At 47.9% G+C, this 23382-nt stretch overlaps 2 protein-coding genes across 3 annotated transcripts in view; one reads left to right on the forward strand and one right to left on the reverse strand.

Moving 5' to 3' along the window:
• Window positions 1-1677: 1677 nt before the first annotated feature.
• On the reverse strand, window positions 1678-10482 carry TPGS2 (tubulin polyglutamylase complex subunit 2). 2 transcript variants are annotated; one of them, XM_083466229.1, is made up of 7 exons: window positions 10344-10482; window positions 9697-9776; window positions 7392-7479; window positions 6425-6556; window positions 6100-6213; window positions 5443-5603; window positions 1678-2062 (listed from the first exon to the last, which is right to left on the reverse strand). In XM_083466229.1, exons 1-7 carry the CDS (start codon window positions 10462-10464, stop codon window positions 1823-1825), a joined length of 936 nt encoding a protein of 311 aa, XP_083322355.1. In that variant the 5' UTR covers window positions 10465-10482; the 3' UTR covers window positions 1678-1822. The 2 variants fall into 2 exon arrangements, with proteins under 2 accessions (XP_083322355.1, XP_083322356.1); XM_083466230.1 differs by having other exon boundaries at window positions 10202-10407.
• Window positions 10483-10503: 21 nt separating this feature from the next.
• Window positions 10504-23382, forward strand: part of LOC310688918 (maestro heat-like repeat-containing protein family member 7) — a gene marked incomplete at its 5' end in the record, with an annotated part of 28240 nt that continues 15361 nt past the window's right edge. The window contains 3 exons of the mRNA XM_083465973.1: window positions 10504-10752; window positions 12633-12746; window positions 23213-23348. Of these exons, the coding sequence (XP_083322099.1) occupies window positions 10504-10752; window positions 12633-12746; window positions 23213-23348 (499 nt within the window). The remainder of the gene's footprint in view (window positions 10753-12632; window positions 12747-23212; window positions 23349-23382) is intronic.

The following is a 23382-nucleotide window of genomic DNA, read 5'->3' on the forward strand; positions in this document are numbered from 1 at the left end:
CAACAATTGTGGGAAGATGCAGGAGAATTTCTAGGCTTGGCTATGACGTACAATCAGGTGTAAGACTCCTGGCTGCACCTGCCTGCTCTCCGGCTTAAGGAGAAGCACTGCTGTGAGACACAGAAACACCCTCTTCCTGTCACTACCATTTAGCTCTTCAAACAAATTCAAATTCTTCAAAACCTGGGAGGTTGCAAGCTCTCCTTCCTTGGAGGGCCCTGTGTCATGGATGCTTTAGTTGAGATTCCTGCATCGCAGGGGGTTGGACTAGATGACCCGTGGCTCCCTTCCAACTCTACAATTCTGATTGTACGAAAATCTCATCCCAAGGCAGAGTTTGGTAACGCAGAACCTTCCAGGTGTTGCTGGATGCCGTCTGTGCAAGTCTGCATAGCCAAAGGTCGGGGGATTACGGGAGATGTAGCCCACAATCCTGACTGGTGACACGGCCACTAGATCCCCGGCAGAGATCCTTCCCAGACCCTTTTCCCTTTAACTAGAGATGTTCACAAACGAACTAGGGCCACCTGCATACAATGGCTGCCCCCTTCCCTAGATGGTCCCAGTGGCAAACATCAAACTGCCAAACTCTCTTATCCGCAATCGCTCAAATTGCAGATTGTGTTTCTTTCATCTGATGCCATGACAAGGATGATCGGGACACAATTCACGTGTGGTTTGGTTTATGACTTGGAAAGTGATTGGCTCTCAGCCTGGTGCACTTCTAGCTGTTTTGGACTACAACTCCCATCAGTGCAATAGAAAGTTTGCTCAAAGGATGCTTCCCAGGGGAGGGTTGCTTCCTCCCACCCTTTGTGCACTTTATCTGCTCAATCTAGACAGGAAAGGCGATTCCCAGGAGGAATCCCCCTTAGCCAGCCATTGCATTACGAACCCTAGGCAGGCTTGGTATACCTGAAAGAGCATCTCCACCCCCATCACTCAGCCCGGACACTGGGGTTCTCCTCTTGAAGGTCTCTGGCGGTTCCCTCACTGCAAGAAGTGAGGCTACAGGGAAGCAGGCAGAGGGCCTTCTCGGTGGTGGGGCCAACCCTGTGGAACACCCTCACAGCAGATGTCAAGGAGATAAAGAACTATACAACTTTTAGAAGACAGCCCTGTATCAGGAAGTTTTTAATGTTTGATGTTTCATTATATTTTTATATGTGATGTAAGCCTTCCAGAGTGGCTGGGGAAACCCAGCCGGATGGGCAGAGTATAAATAATAGTTATTATTATTAGCATTATTATTAGCAACATTCACTCCAAGGAAGGACTACAGTGGTGCCTCGCAAGACGAAAAGAATCCGTTCTGTGATTCTCTTCGTCTGGCGGTTTTTTTCGTCTTGCGAAGCAAGCCCATTGAAGGATTAGCGGATTAGCACTATTAGCGGCTTTTAGAGGCTTTTAGCGGCTTATCTGCTGATCGGATCAGCTGATAAGCGGCTTAGCGGCTTAGGAAAAAGGGGGGGACCCAGCAGGAACTCGCAAGACATTGTCGTCTTGCAAAGCAAGCCCATAGGAGATTCGTTTTGCGAAGAACCTCCAAAACGGAAAACTCTTTCATCTAGCGAGTTTTCCGTCTTGCGAGGCATTCGTCTTGCGGGGCACCACTGTATGTCGAACCTGAGCCCACTGGTCGCGTTTGGCACAAAGGACATTCAGCCAGAGCCTAAAGCCTTTTAAATAAATACTTTTAGATAAATACATCTTGGTCCCATTCGATGCTCCACCAGCCACAAACTAGGAGGCCTTTTCTCGGGGGAGGGGCAGTGGACCGAAGCCACGGTGGGGCGGTGCAGGGTCAAAGGACAAAGGTCAGTCAGGGCTGGGGTTCCCGTCTCCTTGAGGAGCTTCCGGCCTGCTGCGGATTCTTGGGGGCTGCCCCCGCCTGGCCCTTCTGGGAGGAGGGCGTCTGGGACGGCAGCTTCTTCTTCAACACCGGAGTTTTGCTTTTGCTGCGGAAGACCTTGTTTGGGTCCAGCTTGTTCACAAAGGAATCGGCCTCCTCAGAGAGCTGCTCTGTGTTGACGGTGATGGGCTTGTACATGTTGAACCATTGCTGGAAGAGGAGAAGGGAAAGTGAGGAGCAGCAAACACCAATCACTGCAGGGCAGGCGTGGGGTTCTGGTTGCCTCGTCTCGAGAAGGATGCTGGAAGAAGTTAAAGGGCAACCAAGAGAGAGCCAGTGTGGTGTAGTGGTTAAGAGAAGTGGACTCGTAATCTGGTGAACCGGGTTCGCTTCCCCGCTCCTCCACATGCAGCTGCTGGGTGACCCTGGGCTGGTCACACTTCTCTGAAGTCTCTCAGCCCCACTCACCTCACAGAGTGTTTGTTGTGGGGGAGGAAGGGAAAGGAGAATGTGAGCCGCTTTGAGACTCCTTCGGGTAGTGATAAAGCGGGATATCAAATCCAAACTCCAAAATTATCAAGGGGGTGGAGCGAATCCCCTATGAAGGAAGGTGGCCAAGGTTAGGTCTTTTTGGTCAGGAGAAAAGGCAAGTAAGAGGCAGCACGATAGAAGTTTACGAAGTTTGGCATGGCACAGAGGAAGTGAAGGGAGTCTCTTGTTGGGAAATGCAGGACAGGTAAAAGAAAGGTAAACCAGGGAACTCAGGATCCCAAAGAGGCGTGGCTCTTGGGTTCAAGGGCCATCCTGACGCAGAGGAAGACTCTAGCCTCCGAGCCCTGCCTGTCAAGGCAAATTGCCCATCTGATAACGCTGCTATCAAAATTGGCAATAAAAATAATGCTGCACACAGCAGAGAAGGATATATTGAGAGAAATATTGAACTGTGACCTTAGGAGTAAAAACCTTGTTTTGAGAATGCCTGAAAAAGCTAAGCAACCTGGGTGGTGGGGGGAAGCAGATAGAAGAGGCTCAAGAGACCTCTGGAAAAAACAGACCCTAAACCAGATTTGGCAGACTTTGTAATGGAGCAATTTGCTCAACAGAGGAAGGATTTTGGAGTACAGATGCAGGAACTATTTCAGAAAATGAGTACTAAGATAGAGGATAGAACAGCTCAGCTGTCACAGCAGACAGAAAGAATGGATGTAAAGGTTAAAGAACTTGAGGAGAAATTGGCTGAATTTGAGAAAACCTCTGAACAAATGGAGCAAGTGAAACAACAAGAAGTGTCTAAAGAGGCTGTGGGTGGGGTTGTGGGTAGACTGGATCTATTAGAAGATGCTGTTCTTATGACACAAATGAGACAAAATGAGAATACAGTGAAATGTGCAATTAATAATAATAATAATAATAATTTTTTATTTATACCCCGCCCTCCCCAGCCAAGGCCGGGCTCAGAGCGGCTAGGATAACCAGAGCGAGAGGATAACCAGAGACTAGAGAAATATTTAGCAAAAATCTTAGCCGAATGGTTAGGAGAAAGAGAGGAGTGGGTGGAGGAGGCTATACAGACCTGTTACCGGGTCAGAAATAGAAGAAAAAGAGGAACACAGCAGCCTGGAGACTGTTTGGTTACTTCCATAACTAGAAGAATAAAGGAAACAGTTCTCCAGAAGGGATTTGAAACCGGTCTAAGGGTTGGTGATAATAGGGTTGAGATATTTAAAGAAATTCCTTTTAAATTGAGAATCGGAAGACAGAAATATAAGTTCCTGACAACCGCCCTAAAAAAGGCAGACGTACAATACAAATGGGAGTTTCCAGAGGGACTCTCATTTATATACAAAGGCAAAAGGTAGAGACTTACAACAGAAATGCAGGCACACAATTTTTTTGAAAAACAAGGCAGGGACTTAGAAAGACAAGAAACAGATAGCTGTGGAAATACCCCTCTGGAAAAGCAAAGGCAGGCAAGGGAACGGCTTGCACAAGAAGAAGAAAAAGGTGCAGCAGGAGGTAGACTTATCTTGAGAGAAGTTGATATTGGCAAACCTTAAAATACTGAATTGGAATGTGAATGGATTGAGCAATAAAACAAAGAGAAACAGGGAGGAACATATAATTCTCAAACAAAATCTAGATATAATTTGCCTGCAAGAGACACATAAAGCAAAAAAAAGAAAGGTAAACCAGGTAAAAGGTAAGCCAGTGAACTCAGGATCCCAAAGAGGTGTGGCTCTCTGGAACGCAAAGGCCGTCCTGACGCAGAGGACTTTAGGCTCCTAGCCCTGCCTGTCAAATTGCCCATCTGATAACTATCAAAATTGGTGATAAAAATAATGCTGCACATGGCAGAGAAGGAAGGTGAGCGATGGAAGGGTGGGGGTGTCTCCAGGCCTGTCTCCTGGCTTGTTATCTGCTGGCCGTGGGACCGGAGGCCTCAGACAGGAACGAAGCAAGATGGGCTCATGGACAGAAGGGGGTCTGCTTGGGATGGAACAGATCCCCAATTTAATCCCTGGATGATCTGCTAAAATATTATTATTACCCTTTGCAAGGCTTTCTTAGCACAGAGCTGCAGGAGAGATATCACACCACAGCATGGTAATCCTAAAATGATGTTGCATGGTGTATTTGAGGGAGTCATGCTTTGGTGTCAGAGGGTGTGTGTTGGATGCAGAGTTCAATCCCTGGGGTCTCCAAGAGGGGCTGAGAGAGTCAGTGTTCAGAGGCATATACACCTGTACCTGTGCCCAGCCAAGCTTGCTATAAGATTTCCACCAGGGCTCCACAGGGTCAGGGAAGCCACCTGGGAACAGTCCTATTGATGTCCCAGCTCACTTGACCATTGCACAAGAAGACCAGGGTCTCAAGAACAACAGACATGCCAGCCAGAAAATCCCTTCTGATTCTACAAGTCTCTGGGGCCTGGACCATCTCAATAGAGAGAAGTCTCTGCGGACAGGAACAGACACTTCCTGTCCAGCTCTCCCCAGGGAATGAAATGTCCATCCAGGACAAAGGGCTTATTTTAATCCACAAGCAGACCCAGCCCAAGACATTCTGGCACCTGAGGCGGACCACAAGTTGGAGTCTCCCCACCAGGGAAGAAGGCAGGAATGAAGATTTCCATTGGGAAGAAGTGGGGGAATCAAATCAACCTCATCTTTGGGTTGAAGTGGGACTCAAAGGCCAATGTTGTAGGGTCTGCCCCCCCCCAAATCCTTGAGAGTCAGTGTCTAAATGCCTCTCTGGGAAAGTGGGAGTGATGCAGAACAGAGCAAGGGAATGGAAGGATTTGTTCAGAGGGGAGAGCATTTATGTCACATGCAAATCCCCACTGGTATCTCCAAGGAGGGCTGGGAGAGACCCCCTGCTATGCCACCTGAAGCTCTGGAGAGCAGCAGCCAGTCAGTGTAGAGGTTGTGTGGCATAGTGGTAAGAGCAGTGTTTCTCAAACTTCGGTCCAGACAACAGCTGGGGACCCAAGTTTGAGAAGCCTGACCTTCTTTGCAGGGCTTTTGTGAAGGCAGAATGGGGAGGAGCAGCAGACCCTAGGAAAAGGGACGGGCCGTTTGTCGTTCTCTCACCTTAGCCTGGGGGCTGATGCCGTAGCTGGTGAAGGCATACTGCCAATGGGGCAGCCCCAGGTGGGTGATCAGGAGCCGGTAGTAAGCGGTGAAGGTTTTGGTGAGGAAATGCCAGTAAAGAGCTCGGTCCAGAAACCAGATCTCGGAATCCGGGGTGACAACTGGAAGTGAGAAGAGAGACTATTAGGCCGCAGGATGAGAAGAACGGACCGCCCCACCTCTCAGGGGGTTTTAATAAGGAACTCTGAGGCCTAGGAATGACGATCTGGGCCTCAGTGCTTTCTAGAAAGGATAAAGGCATTTCCAAGGGAAATTCATCCTCTGAGGCGATATACAATTATTATTATTATTATTATTATTATTATTATTATTATTATTATTATTATTAAATAATAATGGCAAATTATGAAAGCCAGGCATAGCTTGCTTCAGGAAGACTCCATCACAGGCCATCATAGACAACAGACTTTGTCAACCTGGTACCCTCCAGATGTTCTAGACTACAAAGCCCATCAGTCTCAGCCAGCACAACTGTATGGTGCTAGGTACAGTAGTTCAAAACGGAGATATGGGAGATAAGGCAAAAGCTAACTGGGGTTTGCAGATGGGGCTGATTTGTGCAGGCAGCTCTTGTGCTTCTGGTATCACACAACATACCCGGCTTGGTGTTCTTGTACACAAGGCAGACCTTCCCATTCCCTCCACATGGGTCCAGCTCAAACACCAGGCTCCGCGAGTCCAAGTGAGGTTTCTCTGGCTGACCCCCATTACCTTTGGGGAGAAAGAAAAGGCTGAGTGAGGCAGGCAGGCAGGCATTCTCATCGGGTGTAGGGCAAGGAAAACTCAAACAAGGCAAAAGTTGGGAAGCTGGGCGTCGGTGGGGCTTGTGTATAAGGTCACGGAAACTTTTGGTGGGGTAGCAGGAGAGGTGGAGAGGAGAACCGAGGTCTCCCATGGACAAAGGGGTGAGGTGGGGCAGTACCTTCTTCATCGTCGGTGTCCTCTAAGTCAGCCAGCGTGGGGGCATTGGGCAAGGCATAGACGGGCGACGCTCTGACTCGGTTTAGCTTGGAGATGCTGTTGATGGTCATCGAGCCAAGCGGCATCGGGTTGTCTGGAAAAAAGGCAGCCATTACTAGGTTGCTGGCATGGATGGCACTATTCTGTAGGAGCACAGAAGGCTCACATAAAGCAAGCACCTAACCATCACGGCCGCAAAGATGGGATTGGCAGCACACAGAGTGCTGCGGCTGAAATAGGAATCTTCCTGCTGATGAACAGTTCCTGTTTCATTCTCCCCTTCCCAAATTAAAGGCAGAACACAACTTAAGCAGGGGAAATGGGTTTGTGAATGCAATTGTTGATCAGATAAGAAAGTGTTTATTTTGTGTGTGCTTCATAGCATTTATATACTGTTCAACTGTGAGTAAAACCCTCAGAGCGCTTATCAATAAAAGGATCAACAAAAAGTTAAAAACGGCTATTAAAAAGCATTCAAAAGTTATTTATTTATTCGCATAATGCCCATTATCTGAAGATCCTAGTGCGGTTCACAGCATACAAACACAAGGTACAAACACAACATACCCCGTAAAAACAGGAACAAAAACAAAACAAAACAATAACGCTCTCTCCATTAATTAAAATCAATGATTAGCTAAAAAATGGATTAAAACACATGCCATACTTCTTTGTGACTGGATAGGCTTGCCTGAACAATAATATTTTTAGCAACTGCCAAAAAGAGTACAGCGAAGGCACCTGCCTGTTGTCAAAAGCAGGGAGTTTCAAAGTGTGGGGGCTGCTGCACTAAAATACTGATTTATTACATCTGCAGAATGAGTATTATGGGGTTTGTAATGCTGTCACTTCCGCAGATCAAAGTGGCTGAGTGAAGAAGGCGACCTTGTGAGTAAACTGGTCCCAAGCTGTGAAAGGCTTATTCTTACCGTCAAACTTTACACTCCAAGTCATGTGGAAGCCGTCCGTCATCAGGTAGAAATTCTTTAAATCCTCGGGCAAGACGCAGGCATTCTTCTGCAAGGAGAGGCCAGGGCAGGAGAAAAAGAATCAAGCAGCAGCCACTGCCTCTGTGGCAGGAATTGCTAGTGTGGCCCCGCCTAGATATGGTTGGACTCCAACTCCCATGGGGCCAGGCAGCATGGGCAAGGATCAGGGGGGATGGGAGTTGGAGTACTGCAACCCTGGGACATAGGAAACTGCCTTATGCTCAACCAGACTGTTGGGCCACCTAGTTCACCATTGTCTCCAGGGTTCAGATGCTCTCCAGGGTTTCAGGTAGGGAAGCTCTCTACCTGCAAATGATGGAGATGGAACCTGGGACTTTCTGCGTGTAATGCAGATGTTCGACCATTAAACTACAATAATTTTCCAACATCTGGAGGGCATCCTTCCTTTGTGGAGTGTGCTAGCCTGCAAACAAGGGGGGTAGTATTAGTTTGTTCTTGTTCTTGTTTTTATTTTTAACTTGCATTTTGTGATTTTCATACTGTGGTTTTATGTGATCCACTCTGAGACCTATGGGTGTAGGGCAGTGTACAAATTTAATAAACAAACAAGCCTTGATGTGCAGCTGGCCCTCTTGTCCGTTATATCACTTCCAACATTTGTCTTTCTCCTAAACTTTGCTTGGCCCCGATGGACAGAAACAGGCCTGCAGTATCCAGCTGTTGTCTGAGAGCCCTATCATCTCTCCCCCTCAGCATTCTTGTCGGCCTATGTCAAGACTGACCCCTTGCCCTGCTGCATCTATAGCTTTGCACCCGGGGAGCCAGCTCTTTCCAGGTTTGCATCGCTTTTCTTCTTGAGCTGCCTGCCTGCTGCCTGATGTCATCGCTATGTCCGGTTCTCTGCTGCCCTGGATTACATGCCCTGAAAACTCGTGCCTCCTAAACTAACAGCTATCAGAGCGGCAGCATCGAGAGGAAGGGTGCGTCGCACACACGGAGGGTGCTCTTCAAAGCAGGACCCCAAAGCAGGTGAGTTTCCCCTGATTCTTCAGTTCATCATTACAGGCCCAATTTAACAGAGGGAGAATAATTGGTGGGGACATGCCCAACACCCCTGAGAGCAGTGTTTCTCAAAGGGGGCGGCAGGGGAGAATGGCAAGTGTGGCAGGGAAAATTAAAAAAAACACATTTGAACATTTCAGTATAGTATAGTATAAAAATAATTTTTGTGAATATTGCCAGAAACTGCATGCATGCTTCTTTTCAGGAGCATTGGCTATTATTCTACAGTTCTCCGTGACCTCTTGTTGCGAAGAGGGATTTTGAACTCTAACAAATATGTAACATCAGAAAAGAGAAAGCTTTCTTTCTGTTGATAGGCACATGTTTGTCTCAAATTACACCTAATATCAGTAACATTACACAACAAAAGCAAGCTCACACCTCTAACTGAGTTTGTAAACATACTTAAGATACGTAAGAGGCTCGCTTATAATTACATTTTGGGAATGATTTGTGCTCTTATGTAGTTGCATTGTTTTAAGCATTTTGGATGCCCCATGATCATACTATAAAGTAGTTGTTCTGCGTTGTAAATCAAGCACTGCTAGGAGTTGTTTCTTTTTGTTTTCCAATATGTTTCTTATCACTAAAAGAATTCTTGTTTTTATTCTGAAAGTGTGGCCCAGGGAAACGTTTGAGAAGCACTGCCGAGAATGAACAACTTTAAATCAGTGCCAGAAGAGTAGCCAAGTTGGTCTCGCTGCCTGGCCTTTAAGACTCTCCCAAACCCATATTTACTCAGCCATCTAGCTTCACACCCTCCTTGAGTGTTTTTGCCTGGCTTGAATATGTCCCGGAGCTTATTAGACTACTCGCTTGCCAGGATGAAGGACAGAGAAGGGTGTGTGAAAGTGTGTAGAAAGTAGACTACTTCACAAAGGTAAAGATTGTGTTCATTGCTCTGCCCACTTTTCCCACAAGAGCTGGAGGGCATCAGGTTGGTGAGGGTGAGACGGGAAATCCAGGAAGGACGGCGCTGCCTAGTGCCAAAGGGGCAAACTGCAAACTCATTTACTACCAATAGTTTCACATCCAGAGAGCTGAACCTGCTCTGCTACCAGAGGGCAGCTTTGCATGCAGTCCCATTTAAAAAAACGACCTCACCTCCAGGTGCTCTGTTCTGATCACCTCTATGGAAAATCCAAACTAATAATACTGCAAAAGCCGACTCAAGCACCGTGGGGAAGGAGAAGCAATATGCATAAATAATAGCCAGTCTCACCTGTTCCCATGAAACAATGGCATGGCGCTCGGCTGGCACCTTCTCCACAAATGTCACCTCAGTAACTCCTGGAGAAGCTTCTGCAAAAAGAGTAATCAGTGTAAACAATACTTGCCCTGCTCTTCAACCAGAAAGATTCCCCCAAAGCAGTTTGCAGATGAATATAAACCAGACAGTCCCTCTGCCTCTAGGCTTGCAACTTTAAAGAGCCACAACATGAAAGAAAAAGGGACTGGGAGGGAGGAGGAATAGCATAGTGTCGGGAAGTCAGCATGGAGTCTTCAGCCGCTCTTATTTCCCCGACAAACAAATAAAAACCCACTTCGCCAAGAATTCCACAGGGTGAGGCCTTGGGAGATGCAGTCAGTCAGCCTGGCCTCCCTCACAGGACTGTTGTGAGGGGGAAGGAAGCGCCATGCAATGAGCAAGAGAGGGAAGAAAGGCTCTTTGCGGCTCCATCCCTCGGTTGTTTCCATGGCAACCAGGGATGCCAGCTCCACCTTACCTAGGATGCGGGTCACCCCCAGGGTGAGCTTCTCCAGGTAGGGCTTGGTGCTGCTGCAGCTGCTCACGCTGCGCGGGGCCTTCTCCTCCATCCTCTTCCTCCTCCCTCCCGCATCAGCCTCTGACCACCTGCACCTGCACACCTGTACGAGCAGCCAAACGGGGGTGGACAGCACCTGGTGAGCGCGTTTTGCCCCTTCTCGCGACCCGTAGCTCAGAAGCCCCGCCGCGGTGGCTTTCGGGAATCGCAGTCCTCCGTTTCATTCAGTTCCTTTCGATGGCCGTTCTATAGGGGGGGGAGGAATGGAGAGCAGGCACTACGACTCCCAGAAGGCAACGGGAGAGCCGGCTCCACCTCCACCTCCTCCCTTTCTCCCCCCCCCGCCCGTTCTGAGTCCTCCCCATTGGCCGGCTCCTCCGACTCCGTATCTGGGCGAACCCCGGTCCCCGTCAGCCAATGGGAGCCAGGAGTCGGGCGCGGGGGCGTGGCTGGGCGGAGAGACGTTGGGGTTGGCGGTTGCTTCGAGGTGTCGGTTGTGGCTGCTCGTTGGAGTGAGGGCCGTCTCTTTACCTCAGGAGGGGCTCGCGGGGGGGGGGCGGGAGGGGAAGGGGGGGGTCTAATTTGACGGCGGGCCGATAATAAACGGTGGCCAAGGCTGCCGTGGTTCCTGAGCATGTGCAGAGAGCCGCCTCCGTTGCCTCAGGAAACGAGCCCCGCCGAGTGCGGAGCCAGGCCCGGGGGTTACGGGGAAGCCCCCACTCCCCGGGCGGGGGGACCTTGGCCTGCCAGCCTCGCTCTCTCTCGCCCCTCGCCCTACTCTGCAGGGCTGTTGTAAGGGGCCGGGGAGCGTCGCTTGAGGGAGAGAGAGAGTGCTGAACGGGGCTGCTTCGTGTTCTAGTACAAGTGCTGCTGCTAGTGTGTTAAATTCCCCCATAGCTCCCTCGAAGTCTCACAGCGTAGCAACCCTAATAGTCGCGCTGAGCGGAGACTTGAACTCGGGGCTTCCCGGCTTCCCCCGTCAACTCTGAGCTGCTGCAGCTGATTTCAGCTTTTCTTTGTGGTTCCCATTGGTGGAAGTTTGGGAAACTTTGGTGGCTGCCGGCATGGGGAAGACGGGGCTGGTGGTGGGGAGATGTACCGTATTTTTTGCTCTATAAGACTCACTTTTTCCCTCCTAAAAAGTAAGGGGGAAAGTGTGTGCGTCTTATGGAGCGAATGCAGGCTGTGCAGCTATCCCAGAAGCCAGAACAGCAGTTCTGGCTTCTGAGATTCAGAATATTTTTTTCTTGTTTTCCTCCTCCAAAAACTAGGTGCGTCTTGTGGTCCGGTGCGTCTTATAGAGCGAAAAATACGGTATATTGCATGGCCCTTGAGGTGTCCTGTTTATGCCTCCATAGCCTCTTCCCTTCACCAAGTGAAGGGAACCCTGGTGAACCTGCAAAACAGACCCATAGCCTATTCGTCACTCCCTCCCAGTGTCCTTTCCATCCTTGGCACCAGAATTAGACGTCCCACTCCAGCAGGATATTGTCATACTTCTGTATAGAGCTAGAAATGGAGGCTCAGACCTCCAGGCTCCCAGAGGCAAAGTGAGTTGGATCTTGGAGACCTCGTATCGCAGTTCTACAAAAGGCGGCCATCCTGCACTAGTTACCATGGTTGGTTAGAGCGTGGTGCTGATAATGCCAAGGTTACAGGTTTGATCCTCATAAGGGCCACCTTCATTTTCCTGCATTTCAGGGGGCTGGGCTAGATGACCCTTAGGATTCCTTCCATCTCTGCAGTTCTATGATTCTAACATCTTTAAGGCTCCAAAAGTGAGATCTCTAATCTGAACCTGGTAGATGAGAGTATGTGGGCGCAAGAAGCTAAAATGTATTTCAAAAGTTTAATTTTAAACGTATTGGCAGAAGATAAGTGAATGGATTTTAGTTCATGAAGAATGTGAGCAAAAAGCAAGCAAGCAAGCTGAGATTCTTCAAAGGGCACCATGTTCTGTGAGCCAAAGGGACCATGTTCTGTGAGCCTTCTGTGCATCTACAGAATTGTGGCATCCATTCCAGCAACTTAGTAATGGCTGCCTTTCTTCCAGACAACCTGACGCCCCTTGGCTGCATGACCACCAACAGCATCTCCTAGTTAAACCAAGTCAGAGCATCACCCATCTATGCCTTGCCCAATGCACCGACGCTGGCTGACTTGGAGGACATCAATTATGAAGAAGGTACTGCCCCACCTCACCCCTTTGTCCATGGGAGACCTCGGTTCTCCTCTCCACCTCCCCTGCTACCCCACCAAAAGTATCCATGACCTTATACACAAGCCCCACTGACGCCCAGCTTCTCAAGCTCTGCCTGGTTTGAGTATTCCTTGCCCTGCACCCGATGAGAATGCCTGCCTGCCTCGCTCAGCATTTTCTTTCTCCCCAAAGGTAAGGGGGTTCAGCTGGAGAAACCTCACTTGGACTTGCGGAGCCTGGTGTTTGAGCTGGACCCATGCGGAGAAAATGGGAAGGTCTGCCTTGTGTACAAGAACACCAAGCCGGGTATGTTGTGTGATACCAGAAGCACAAGAGCTGCCTACACAAATCAGCTCCATCTGCAGACCCCAGTTAGCTTTTGTCTTTGTGGGAGATGTTTTGGACTACTGTTCCTAGCACCATACCGTTGTGCTGGCTGAGAGTGATGAGCTTTGTAGTCCAGAACATCTGGAGGGCACCAGGTTGACAAAGGCTGTCATCTATGATGGCCTGTGATGAAGTTTTCCTGAAGAGCAAGCTATGCTTTGTTGCTGTTGTTATTGTTGTTAATATTATTATTAAAATTTGTATACCGCCCTTCATCCACAGGGCGGTTCACTACATAAAATTACTGTATCTGTATATGTATAATAAAAACAAGAAGAAAAGCAAACATCCCCCTCACCCAGCACATTTAGAAAGGTATTGGCGATCAATCAGCCAAAGGCTTGGTTGAAGAGGAACGTTTTCACCTGGTGCCTGATCACCACCTGGGACTGCCGCATTGGCAGTATGCCTTCACTAGCTACGGCATCAGCCCCCAGGCTAAGGTGAGAGAACGACAAATGGCCCGTCCCTTTTTCTAGGGTCTGCCACTCCTGCCCATTCTGCCTTCACAAAAGCCCTGCAAAGGAGGTCAGGCTGAGAGTGAGTGATTGGCCTAGGGTCACCCAGTGAGCTTCATGGCCAAACGGGAATTTGAACCCAGGCGTCCCAGGCCCCAGACCGACATTCTAATCCAGTGTGTCTCAAACTTGGGTCCCCAGCTGTTGTCTGGACCCAAGTTTGAGAAACACTGCTCTTACCACTATGCCACACAACCTCTACACTGACTGGCTGCTGCTCTCCAGAGCTTCAGGTGGCATAGCGAGGGGTCTCTCCCAGCCCTCCTTGAAGATACCAGTGGGGATTTGCATGTGACATAAATGCTCTCCCCTCTGAACGAATCCTTCCATTCCTTTGCTCTGTTCTGCATCACTCCTACTTTCCCAGAGAGGCATTTAGACACTGACTCTCCAGGATTTGGGGGGCAGCAGCTGTTCTCAGCCCCACTTGGAGATCCCCAGGGAGTGAACTCTGCATCCAACGCACACACTCAGACACTGAAGCATGATTCTTCCCTCAGATACACCATGCAACATGAGTTTAGGATATTATCATTCTGTGGTGTGATATCTCTTCTGCAGCTCTATGCCAAGAAAGCCTTGCAAAGGGTAATAATAATAATAATTTAGCAGGTCATCCAGGGATTGAATTAGGGATCTGCTCCATCCCAAGCAGACCCCCCTTCTGTCCCTGAACCCATCTAGCGGGATTCCTGACGGAGGCCTCCGGTCCCACGGCCGGCAGATAACAAGCCAGGAGTCAGGCCTGGAGACACCCCCACCCTTCCATCGCTCACCTTCCTTCCCTGCTGTGTGCAGCATTTTTTTTATCGCCAATTTTTATAGTTACCAGACGGACAACTTGACAGACAGGGCTAGGAGCCTAAAGTCCTCTGCGTCAGGATGGCCTTTGCGTTCCAGAGCCATGCTTGTTTGTGAGTTCCCTGATTTACCTTTCTTTTGCCTGTCCTGCATCTCCCAATGAGATACTACTCCCTTCACTTCCTCTGTGCCATGCCAAACCTCATAAACTTCTATCGTGCTGCCTCTTACTTGCCTTTTCTCCTAACCAAAAAGTCCTAGCCTTGGCCACCTTCCTTCATAGGGGATTTACTCCACCCCCTTGATAATTTTGGTTGCCCTTTTCTGAACTTTTTCCAACATCCTCTCTGCCGAGTAGCAGCCGCAGTCCTTGTGAAGCCTGTCAGCGCCACGTCCCCCAGCCAGGTGGAGAGAGGCAGGGCAGAGCAGGACCCTCAGGCTCCTGGCAGGCAGTCCTGGGTGGCAGCAGCAGCAGTCCTTTCTAGGGCCTGTGAGGTCCCCACAAGAAAGGGGGAGAGAGGCAGGGCAGGGCCCTCAGGCTCCTGGCAGGCAGTCCTGGGTGGCAGCAGCAGCAGTCCTTTCTAGGGCCTGTGAGGTCCCCACAAGAAAGGGGGAGAGAGGCAGGGCAGGGCCCTCAGGCTCCTGGCAGGCAGTCCTGGGTGGCAGCAGCAGCAGTCCTTTCTAGGGCCTGTGAGGTCCCCCCAAGCCAGGTGGAGAGAGGCAGGGCAGGGCCCTCAGGCTCCTGGCAGGCAGTCCTGGGTGGTAGCAGCAGCAGCAGTCCTTTCTAGGGCCTGTGAGGTCCCCCCAAGCCAGGTGGAGAGAGGCAGGGCAGGGCCCTCAGGCTCCTGGCAGGCAGTCCTGGGTGACAGTGGCAGCAGCAGCAGTCCTTTCTAGGGTCTGTCAGGCGCCCCCAAGCCTGATGGAGAGAGGCAGAGTAAAGCTACTTTCTGGGTGCCACCTCCCTTTAGCGCTCTTCTTTGGACAGAGTCAGGAGTTGCATCCCTGCCTCTCAGCCTCCAGGTTTTTTTAGCTGAAATCCCACTTCTGCCCTAAAACCCCCCTTCATCTTAAGAGCTTTGTTTTCAATTACCTATCAATACGGCTGCTGTCTCCCGATGTTCGGGCCTGGTGCTCTTCAGCAACTCTGTGAGATCCCTTAAGGTGGCTGGCAGTTTCTGGTTGTATCTTGACACCTGGGGATGGGAGTGGACAGAAAGGCAACCAAGGTGCCAGATTAGCCTTTCTGCTGCTGACCAGTGTAGGCAACCCTGAGATAGCCAGACCATTGGCCTGACTCTCTTTAAGGCAGCTTCCTGCCTATGCTGGTCTGCACCTGAGAACAAGGCTGCAGCAGAATAAGGGAATCTCCTTTCAACTGGCTCATTGAAAGGCAAAGCGTTGTTAGGTTAATTTGTACACCGCTTCATAATGTGCCCCTTGCCACCAATTTCTTGCCACCAGCGGTTCCTGTAGAATATGGCTTAGTCCTCGCAGGCCGCCCATCTGCATCAGGGGGTTGGGTGCCACCAGCCACTCTTGGAGAGTGTCCACAATGTGCTCTCTGCTGCAGAGGCAGCCAATCTCCCGGTGAAAAAGGAGCTGAGAAAAAAAACACTTGATGGGGTACAAGGCCAAAGAAAGTGCCATGAAAATCAAAGTTCACTACCCCATACCCTCCAAGTTTGTCCTGATTTTCTAGGGACAGCCCCGGTATTATGAAAGCCAACCGGCTTCTGATTTAATTCCGGAATGTCCCTGTTTTCCCTGCCAGAGCTACCGCCACCGAGCTTGGGGAGGAGGATGAGTGCTTGTCCCCAATGACAGTGGCGGCTGTAAGGGGGCCTCTCGTTGCCCCTCCATGGCATCTCCGTGGTCACTGCTGCTGGCCTCCTCCCTTGGGCAGCTGGTAGAGCAGCGGTTCTCAACCTGTGGATCCCCAGATTTTGTTGGACTACAACTCCCATCATCCCTGAGCTCTGGCCTTGCTAGCTAGAGGTGATGGGAGTTGTAGTCCAGCGACATCTGGGGACCCACAGGTTGAGAAAGGCTGTTGTAGAGGCTACTGGAAAGCAGGTGAGGATGGGAAGAGGCTGCGGCCACTAAAGCCCAGCCCTGTGTGCCATGCTGGCTCTGAGGGGCAGGCAGAGGGCAGGGACCCCCGGGTGGGAAGAAAGGGGGAGCAAAGCGCAAGGAGTTAGTTAATGCACACTGCCCTCAGTTCTTATCTAAGGCCTGTAGAAATTGTTGCCCTAGGCAGAGTGCAGGCCTGCCAGCCATCAATGGTGGCGCAGGAGACCTTCTTACACCCTCTGCTTTCCTTGCCTGCCTGGGTGCAGTTGTTTCAAAGCAGGAGCGCCTGCATGCATTCCCCGTTTCCGACTCTCACCTCCGTGAAGCAAGCCATCCCAATTGCTCTTTCCTTGGTGTCAGGGCGGCGTATGTAGGCACGTGCCTGTTTGAAAATTGGTCGTAGGTCCGGTTTAGCTCGGCACGGGGACTGACTGAGCGGGCAGCAATGGCTTCCTATTGACTGCAGGATAGGAAGCCATTGCCGCCCGCTCGGTCAGTCCCCGCACGGAGCTAAACCGCCGTGCTGCTCCAGTTCCTCCGCATGGGGACTGACTTCCAGGACGCAGCCACAGCTTCCTATTGGCTGCAGGAAGCTCCTGCAGCCAATAGGAAGCTGCAAACTCCCCCCCCCCCCGGCTCTGAAAGCCAGCGGGGAAAGAGCGGCGGGCGTGGGCGCATGTGCACATGTGTGCGTGCTCACGTGGGCGATCTGGCCCGCCGGCGGAAAAGTTTGCCAACCCTGGGTTTAGTTGGTAGATTATTCTATGGTCCTGTTATAAGAATAATAAACGATCATAAAGTGAGTTATAAAGTCCCTAAAAAAATTCCCTCAAGGTTCGTCTGCTGACATTACATTTGTTGCATCTATACACTTGTACTGTGTCACTAAGTTTTTACTGAAATTTCACGTATCTGTATTACTGTATCTGTATTTTGTATCTGTTACCTTTTGTATCTTTACTTTTCAATGCTGACAAAAAATTCTTTATTTGTACCAATGTATCTGCAAAACTTTGATACTAATAAGAAATGTCATAGTTGTCTGTGGCTACACAGTGCCATCTACGAAGTCTACAGTACACACACAGACCAATTCACAAGTTGAATGACTTTATTCAAAACAAGGCTATACAATCACACTTATATATGCAAAGTACCGGAAAACACCCCAAATCCTGTCTTCGTTTCCTCTCTTATGGATCTGCTCCAGGCATCACTCAAAGTCTTCCTGAAAAATCAGAAAAACAAACAATACATAGCCATCAATAAACATAGGAAAAACAGGAATCTGCCTAAATCCTTTTGTATACACTGTCTACACCATAGAAATCAAGTATCCACAAATGCTACCATTAACAACTATTTGTCCTTATGATTTACCTGTAAATCCCTCATGCCGCACCTAGTCTGACATCCTGTTTTTTTCACTTGCTCATTCCTTCTGTATGGAAAATGAAAGGTATAAATGTCTGAGTTTTCTTTTGTTCAGGTTGCTCCTCCACTGAGCAGGGACCCTGGTGCAACAGATCTTTTCTTTGCAATAAACGATAGGGCTTAATTGCTGCCTTGCTTTAATATTAATTGTTTTTGTCTCTATTTGTTACTCCTGACCGGTAAGAGCCTCAAAACGCACTCTACACGGTGTTCCTTTCCTCTACAAGAATCGGGACTATATTAAAGGGAATTTCCTCTTTTAACAGTCCCAAAAGGTTGACTTGACAATGCAACTCAATATAATATTTATACACAAGAGTACAATTAAAGATGAAAAAGGACCAATCATTTTTTTAAAAAAAAGCATTTAACATTTGCAAATCTAACAAATGCCATTTTAAAAAATCAATCCAAAAAATATTCAACCCGTTGTTAAACTGGAACCCTCCTATGGTTTCCTGCAAGTCGTATTCAGAAGCATTGCTGCCTCCAACTATGGATCTAGATTCAGGTAGGTAGCTGTGTTGGTCTGACGCAGCAGAAATAGAAAAAAATAGATTAAAAAATTGTCCAGTAGCACCTTAGAGATCAACTAGGCTTGTTCTTGGTATGAGCTTTCATGTGCATGCATATCTGAAGAAGTGTGCATGCACACGAAAGCTCATACCAAGAACAAACTAATTGGTCTCTAAGGTGCTATTGGACAATGCTTTTTGTTTTTTATATATATTCCAACTACGGAGGCAGAGCAGAGCCATCAGAGCAGAGCCACCCTCCATGAATTTGTCCAGTCTTATTTTAAAGCCATCCAAGGTAGTGGCCACCTGTGCGTCTTGTGGCAGTGAGTTCCATAGCATAGCTGTGGATGTGGCAGTGTTGCTGGGCCTCTGTGGCTGTGCTACACATAGATAATAGTGACAAAATGTCTTAGAAGACATCTGTGATGGAGAAGGCAAGGGCAAGCTGGTGGCTGTGGCTGGCAGGGGCAGAGCTTCTGTTTTGCATGCTCAAGGTCCCAGGTTCAGTCCTCAGCATCTCCAGGTGGGGCTGGGAAAAGGCTCTCTGTCTGAAACCCCGAAGGGCAACTGCCAGTCATTACCTGTGGCCAACACCAAGGTTGGTGGATCAATGGCTGGGCTTGGTCTAAGGATGCTTCCTGCATTCCATGGCTATGGCTGTGGTGAGGTGTATGTTGTATTATTGTAATTATCACACACACAAATGACAGATCGCAGGGTGGTTCACAACATGAAAATACAAAATGAGAACACAAAATACACAGTAAAACAAAAACAAACCAAGGGCCAATTAATTTCTAATTCTATTAATGTTCAATGTGTTTCATTTAATGGCTTCTTTTTCTATATCTCAAGTTGTTCTTATTTTGTTTGTAAGCTGCCTCGAGTCCCTGTCAGAGAAAAAGGTGGGGTATAAAATAATGATGATGATGATGATGATGAAGTAGAACAAATTGCAGCAAACCTTCTCCTTTACAAAACAACCCCTTTTTGAAATTTGTCCCCTCTATGGTCCCGGCATGATTGATCCAGCCAGTAGCCAAAGCTTTGTGAATTTGCAGACCCGGATTAATGGTTGTCCTTCTATGTGATGATGATTATTTCTCTCCCGCAGCACACAAATGGCTGGATTGACTCCACAAAAATCTATGAGCGCGAAAGAGCTGTCAAGAGCACCAGCTTTCTAATGAAATATGTTTCTGAACATTTGGACTTTGATGTGAGTGACCAAGGCTTAATGCTGCAATTTCAGATTTGTGGTTTTTTTAATGTATTAAATTTCCATACTGCTCTTCATCTGAGGATCACAGGGTGGTTTACAATATAAATACACAGGAATACAATAACAGATCATTCCGATTAGATAACGCGAATGGGTCTTTTTTCATTTTCGTTTTTAACTTGCTTTAACTTGTCGGATTTTCTCCGGAAAGGGTAAGTCTAGATTCAATGGAGGTAGGTTACAGGGTGGGATACAGGCTAGCATTTATACTGACCCATTTAGCATTTATGCTGTGTAAGACACTGTGGTGTAGTAGTTAGGGTTTGGTCTGAGACCCGGGTTCAAATCCCCCCGCTCAGCAGTGACTCTCATTGGGTGTGACCTTGGGGGCCTGTGACTGCCTCTTGGCCTAGCCTACCTCTCAGGATTGTTGTGGGGATTAAATGAGGAGGAGGAGGAGGAGGACCACCTTGAGCTCCCTGCAGAAAAAGCTGAGAGGTAAATGCAATAAAATAAATAAATAATAAAATTAAAACTTGCATATGTTGCGTGCCTCGAGGGAAGTGGTTCATTAGCGAATACAATAATAACTGGTACTAATCAGCACCGATCCCACAGGAAAAACCCTTCTGGAATCCTATCCAGGGCAGAATCAGGCTAATCGGTCTAACCCTCAAGCAAATATGAGGGTTGTGTGTGGAAATTCCCTTCCTGACCTATGTAGATCATAAGAACAGAAGAATCGCTTTGCTGGGTTTGCCAAGACACCCATTTGGTTCATCTTGCTATTTCCAACTTCAGAGAGAGGGATGCCTCTTGGGAAATTTCAGCCAGGGTGTTAAATTGATTCTGCATCTGTGCGTGAGATATATAATAACATAGCAAGTTAGCATCTCTCCCCCTTTCCCTCTGGTTTAACAATACTCCCATAGATGTTCTCAGCGATCAAGCTGCGATATATGAGTTCCTGACATCCTGAGGCAGCCTGGACCTCAGATGGTCAGGGCTTTGTAAATGAATAGAAAGACCTTGAAGCTGCCTCAGAAATAGATGGGCCGCCAATGCAGCTCTTTTAAGAATGGTGTCCCATGTTCTCAGCCCAAGGCCCTCACCAGCAATCTGGCCGCAGCATTCTGCATGAGCTGGAGCCTGTGAAGCAGTCGGAGCTAAACAGTAGAAGTTAAGGGCTTTTGCAGATGATCTAGTACTTACTTTACAAGAGCCAGACACTAGTATGAAAAGGGTTTTAGAGTTAATTCAAGAATTTGGTCAAGTTGCCGGATTTAAACTGAACAAACAAAAAACTAAGGTTTTGGAGAAAAACTTAATAGCCATGGAAAGGGAGAAGTTCCAGAATGAAACAGACTTGACGGTGGTTAAGAAGGTGAAATACTTAGGGGTTCATATGACATCTAAGAATCTGAATTTGTTTAAAGATAACTATGAGAAATGTTGGTCAGAAGTTAAAAAGGATTTAGAAATATGGTCAAATTTGAAGCTTTCTATGTTAGGCCGAATCGCAGTTATAAAGATGAATGTATTGCCTAGAATGTTATTTTTGTTTCAAACATTGCAAATTCTTGACAAGATGGACTGTTTCAAGAGGTGGCAGAAGGACATTTCGAAATTTGTCTGGCAGGGCAAAAAGCCCAGAATAAAATTTAAGATTTTAACGGATGCAAAGGAAAGAGGGGGATTTGCCCTGCCGGACTTAAAATTGTATTATGAATCAGCAGCGTTCTGCTGGATGAAAGAGTGGATGCTCCTTGAGAATACAGATATCTTGGATTTAGAAGGTTTTAATAATGTATTTGGATGGCATGCATATCTATGGTATGACAAAGTTAAAGTGCATAAGGCCTTTAAAAACCATATTGTTAGAAAAGCATTATATAATGTTTGGATCAGATATAAAGATTTGATGGAAAACAAAACTCCTAGATGGCTGTCGCCATTGGAGGCTAAAGCTGTGAAAAAACTCAATATGGAGGCCAAATGGCCAAAGTATTGGGAAATTTTGGAACAAGAGGGTGATAAATTGAAATTACAGAGTCATGAGAAATTGAAGACCAAAGTACGAGATTGGCTCCATTATTACCAAATAATGGAGGTTTATAAACAAGACAGGAAAATTGGCTTCCAGGTGGAGAAATCAAAATTAGAAACAGAATTGCTAGAGCCCAATGCTAAGAATTTTTCTAGAATGTATAACTTGTTGCTGAAATGGAATACACAAGATGAAACAGTCAAGTCAGCTATGATTAAGTGGGCACAGGACATTGGTCATAACATTATGTTTGCAGACTGGGAACAGTTGTGGACCACCGGTATAAAATTTACGGCATGTAATGCCTTAAGAGAGATATTATGAAAATGATTTACAGGTGGTACATGACCCCAGTCAAGCTAGCAAAAATATACCATTTGCCTGATAATAAGTGTTGGAAATGCAAAGAAACTGAAGGTACCTTTTATCACCTTTGGTGGACGTGCCCGAAGATTAAGGCGTTCTGGGAGATGATATATAATGAAATGAAAAAGGTGCTTAAATGTACTTTCTCTAAGAAACCAGAGGCCTTCCTCTTGGGCATTGTCGGCCAATTGGTGCCAAAGAAAGATAGAACTTTTTTTATGTATGCTACCACAGCAGCAAGAGTACTCATTGCAAAGCATTGGAAGACTCAAGATCTACCCACTCTGGAAGAATGGCGAACGAAGGTGATAGACTATATGGGACTGGCAGAAATGACTGGCAGAATCCGTGATCAGGGGAAAGAGACGGCGGAAGAAGACTGGAAGAAATTTAAAATTTATCTTAAGATACATTGTAAAATGAATGATTGCTAAAATGTTGAGGTTTTAGGGGAGAAAAAAGGGGTCTACAGCTGTAAAAGATTAAGTAAAAGAAAAGAATAAGGGATAAATCTGATAAAATTAAGTGTTAGGATTTGCTGAAACAATTTTGGGAATTGGGATGTAGAAAGGGGAGGTTTGGGGGAGTCGACGAAGTAAGGTTTATGAAAAAAAGGATATGAAATTATACATGTGAAGCAGCCTGTGAAGCAGATCCAAGGGCAGACCCCCTAGAAGACATTGCAGTAATCCAGCCTTGAGGTTCCCAAAATATGGACTGCAGTGGTCAGGCTATCCCTGTCTAGGAAGAGCCATAGTTTGCAAACCAGACAAAGCTGGTAAAAGGCACGCCTAGCCCTAGAAGATATTTGGGTCTCTAGCTGCCAAGATGTATCCAGGGGTACCAGAAGCTAGACAGGTAAAAAGAGACTTGGTCTACCCAGGATTCAAGCATGTTGCTTTCATGAATTGTGCGTTTCTGTATACCTTCTCCCGTAATGTCTGCGTTTTGTTGTGGTGGTTTGGAGAACTGCATTGCCAAATTTGGGGAAACGAGGATTTTGAAGGAAAACCTGTGTCTTGGTTGGCGTATTGCTTTGGAAAGTTCAGGTGTGAACTAGATGGACTTTCCCCTGCTCCCCAAAGCGGTGTGGCATGGCCATCCCAGGGGAAGGTGCCAGCCAGTGCTATTTTTCTAGAAAAAGAGGTGCCAGGACTCACCATGAACTCACCTCCCTCATTCTCTTATAATGACAATAGCGCCCACCTGAGAGGTGCCAGAACTGAGTTCCAGTGAGTTCTGGCTGGAAAAAAGGCTCTGGGGCAAGCCTTGGCTGGGCCACCTAAGCCCAGGTCTCTTGCCCTGCGCCCCTCTGCCACCTTTGCCGCCTGAAAGCATGCCAGGCGGTTTTCTCTTGCTGGGCTCTGTGGGACGAGGGCTGACTGTGCCTCTCTCTCGCCACCTCCTAGATATCCCAGGATTTCCCCCTTCTTGGACAGCTGGTGGCGCTGTTGTCCCTCCACCTCGCAGACAACGTGAAGGAGATTGGTCTGCTGTCAGCGGAGGCCTTGTACCATCTCCATTACATCATGATAGCCAAAATGGGTGAGGGCGATGCTGGGAAAGGGCGTGTTTCTTG

This window comes from Podarcis liolepis, assembly GCF_965112155.1.
Source record: "Podarcis liolepis genome assembly, chromosome: 11".
NCBI classification, from domain to species: Eukaryota; Metazoa; Chordata; class Lepidosauria; order Squamata; family Lacertidae; genus Podarcis; species Podarcis liolepis.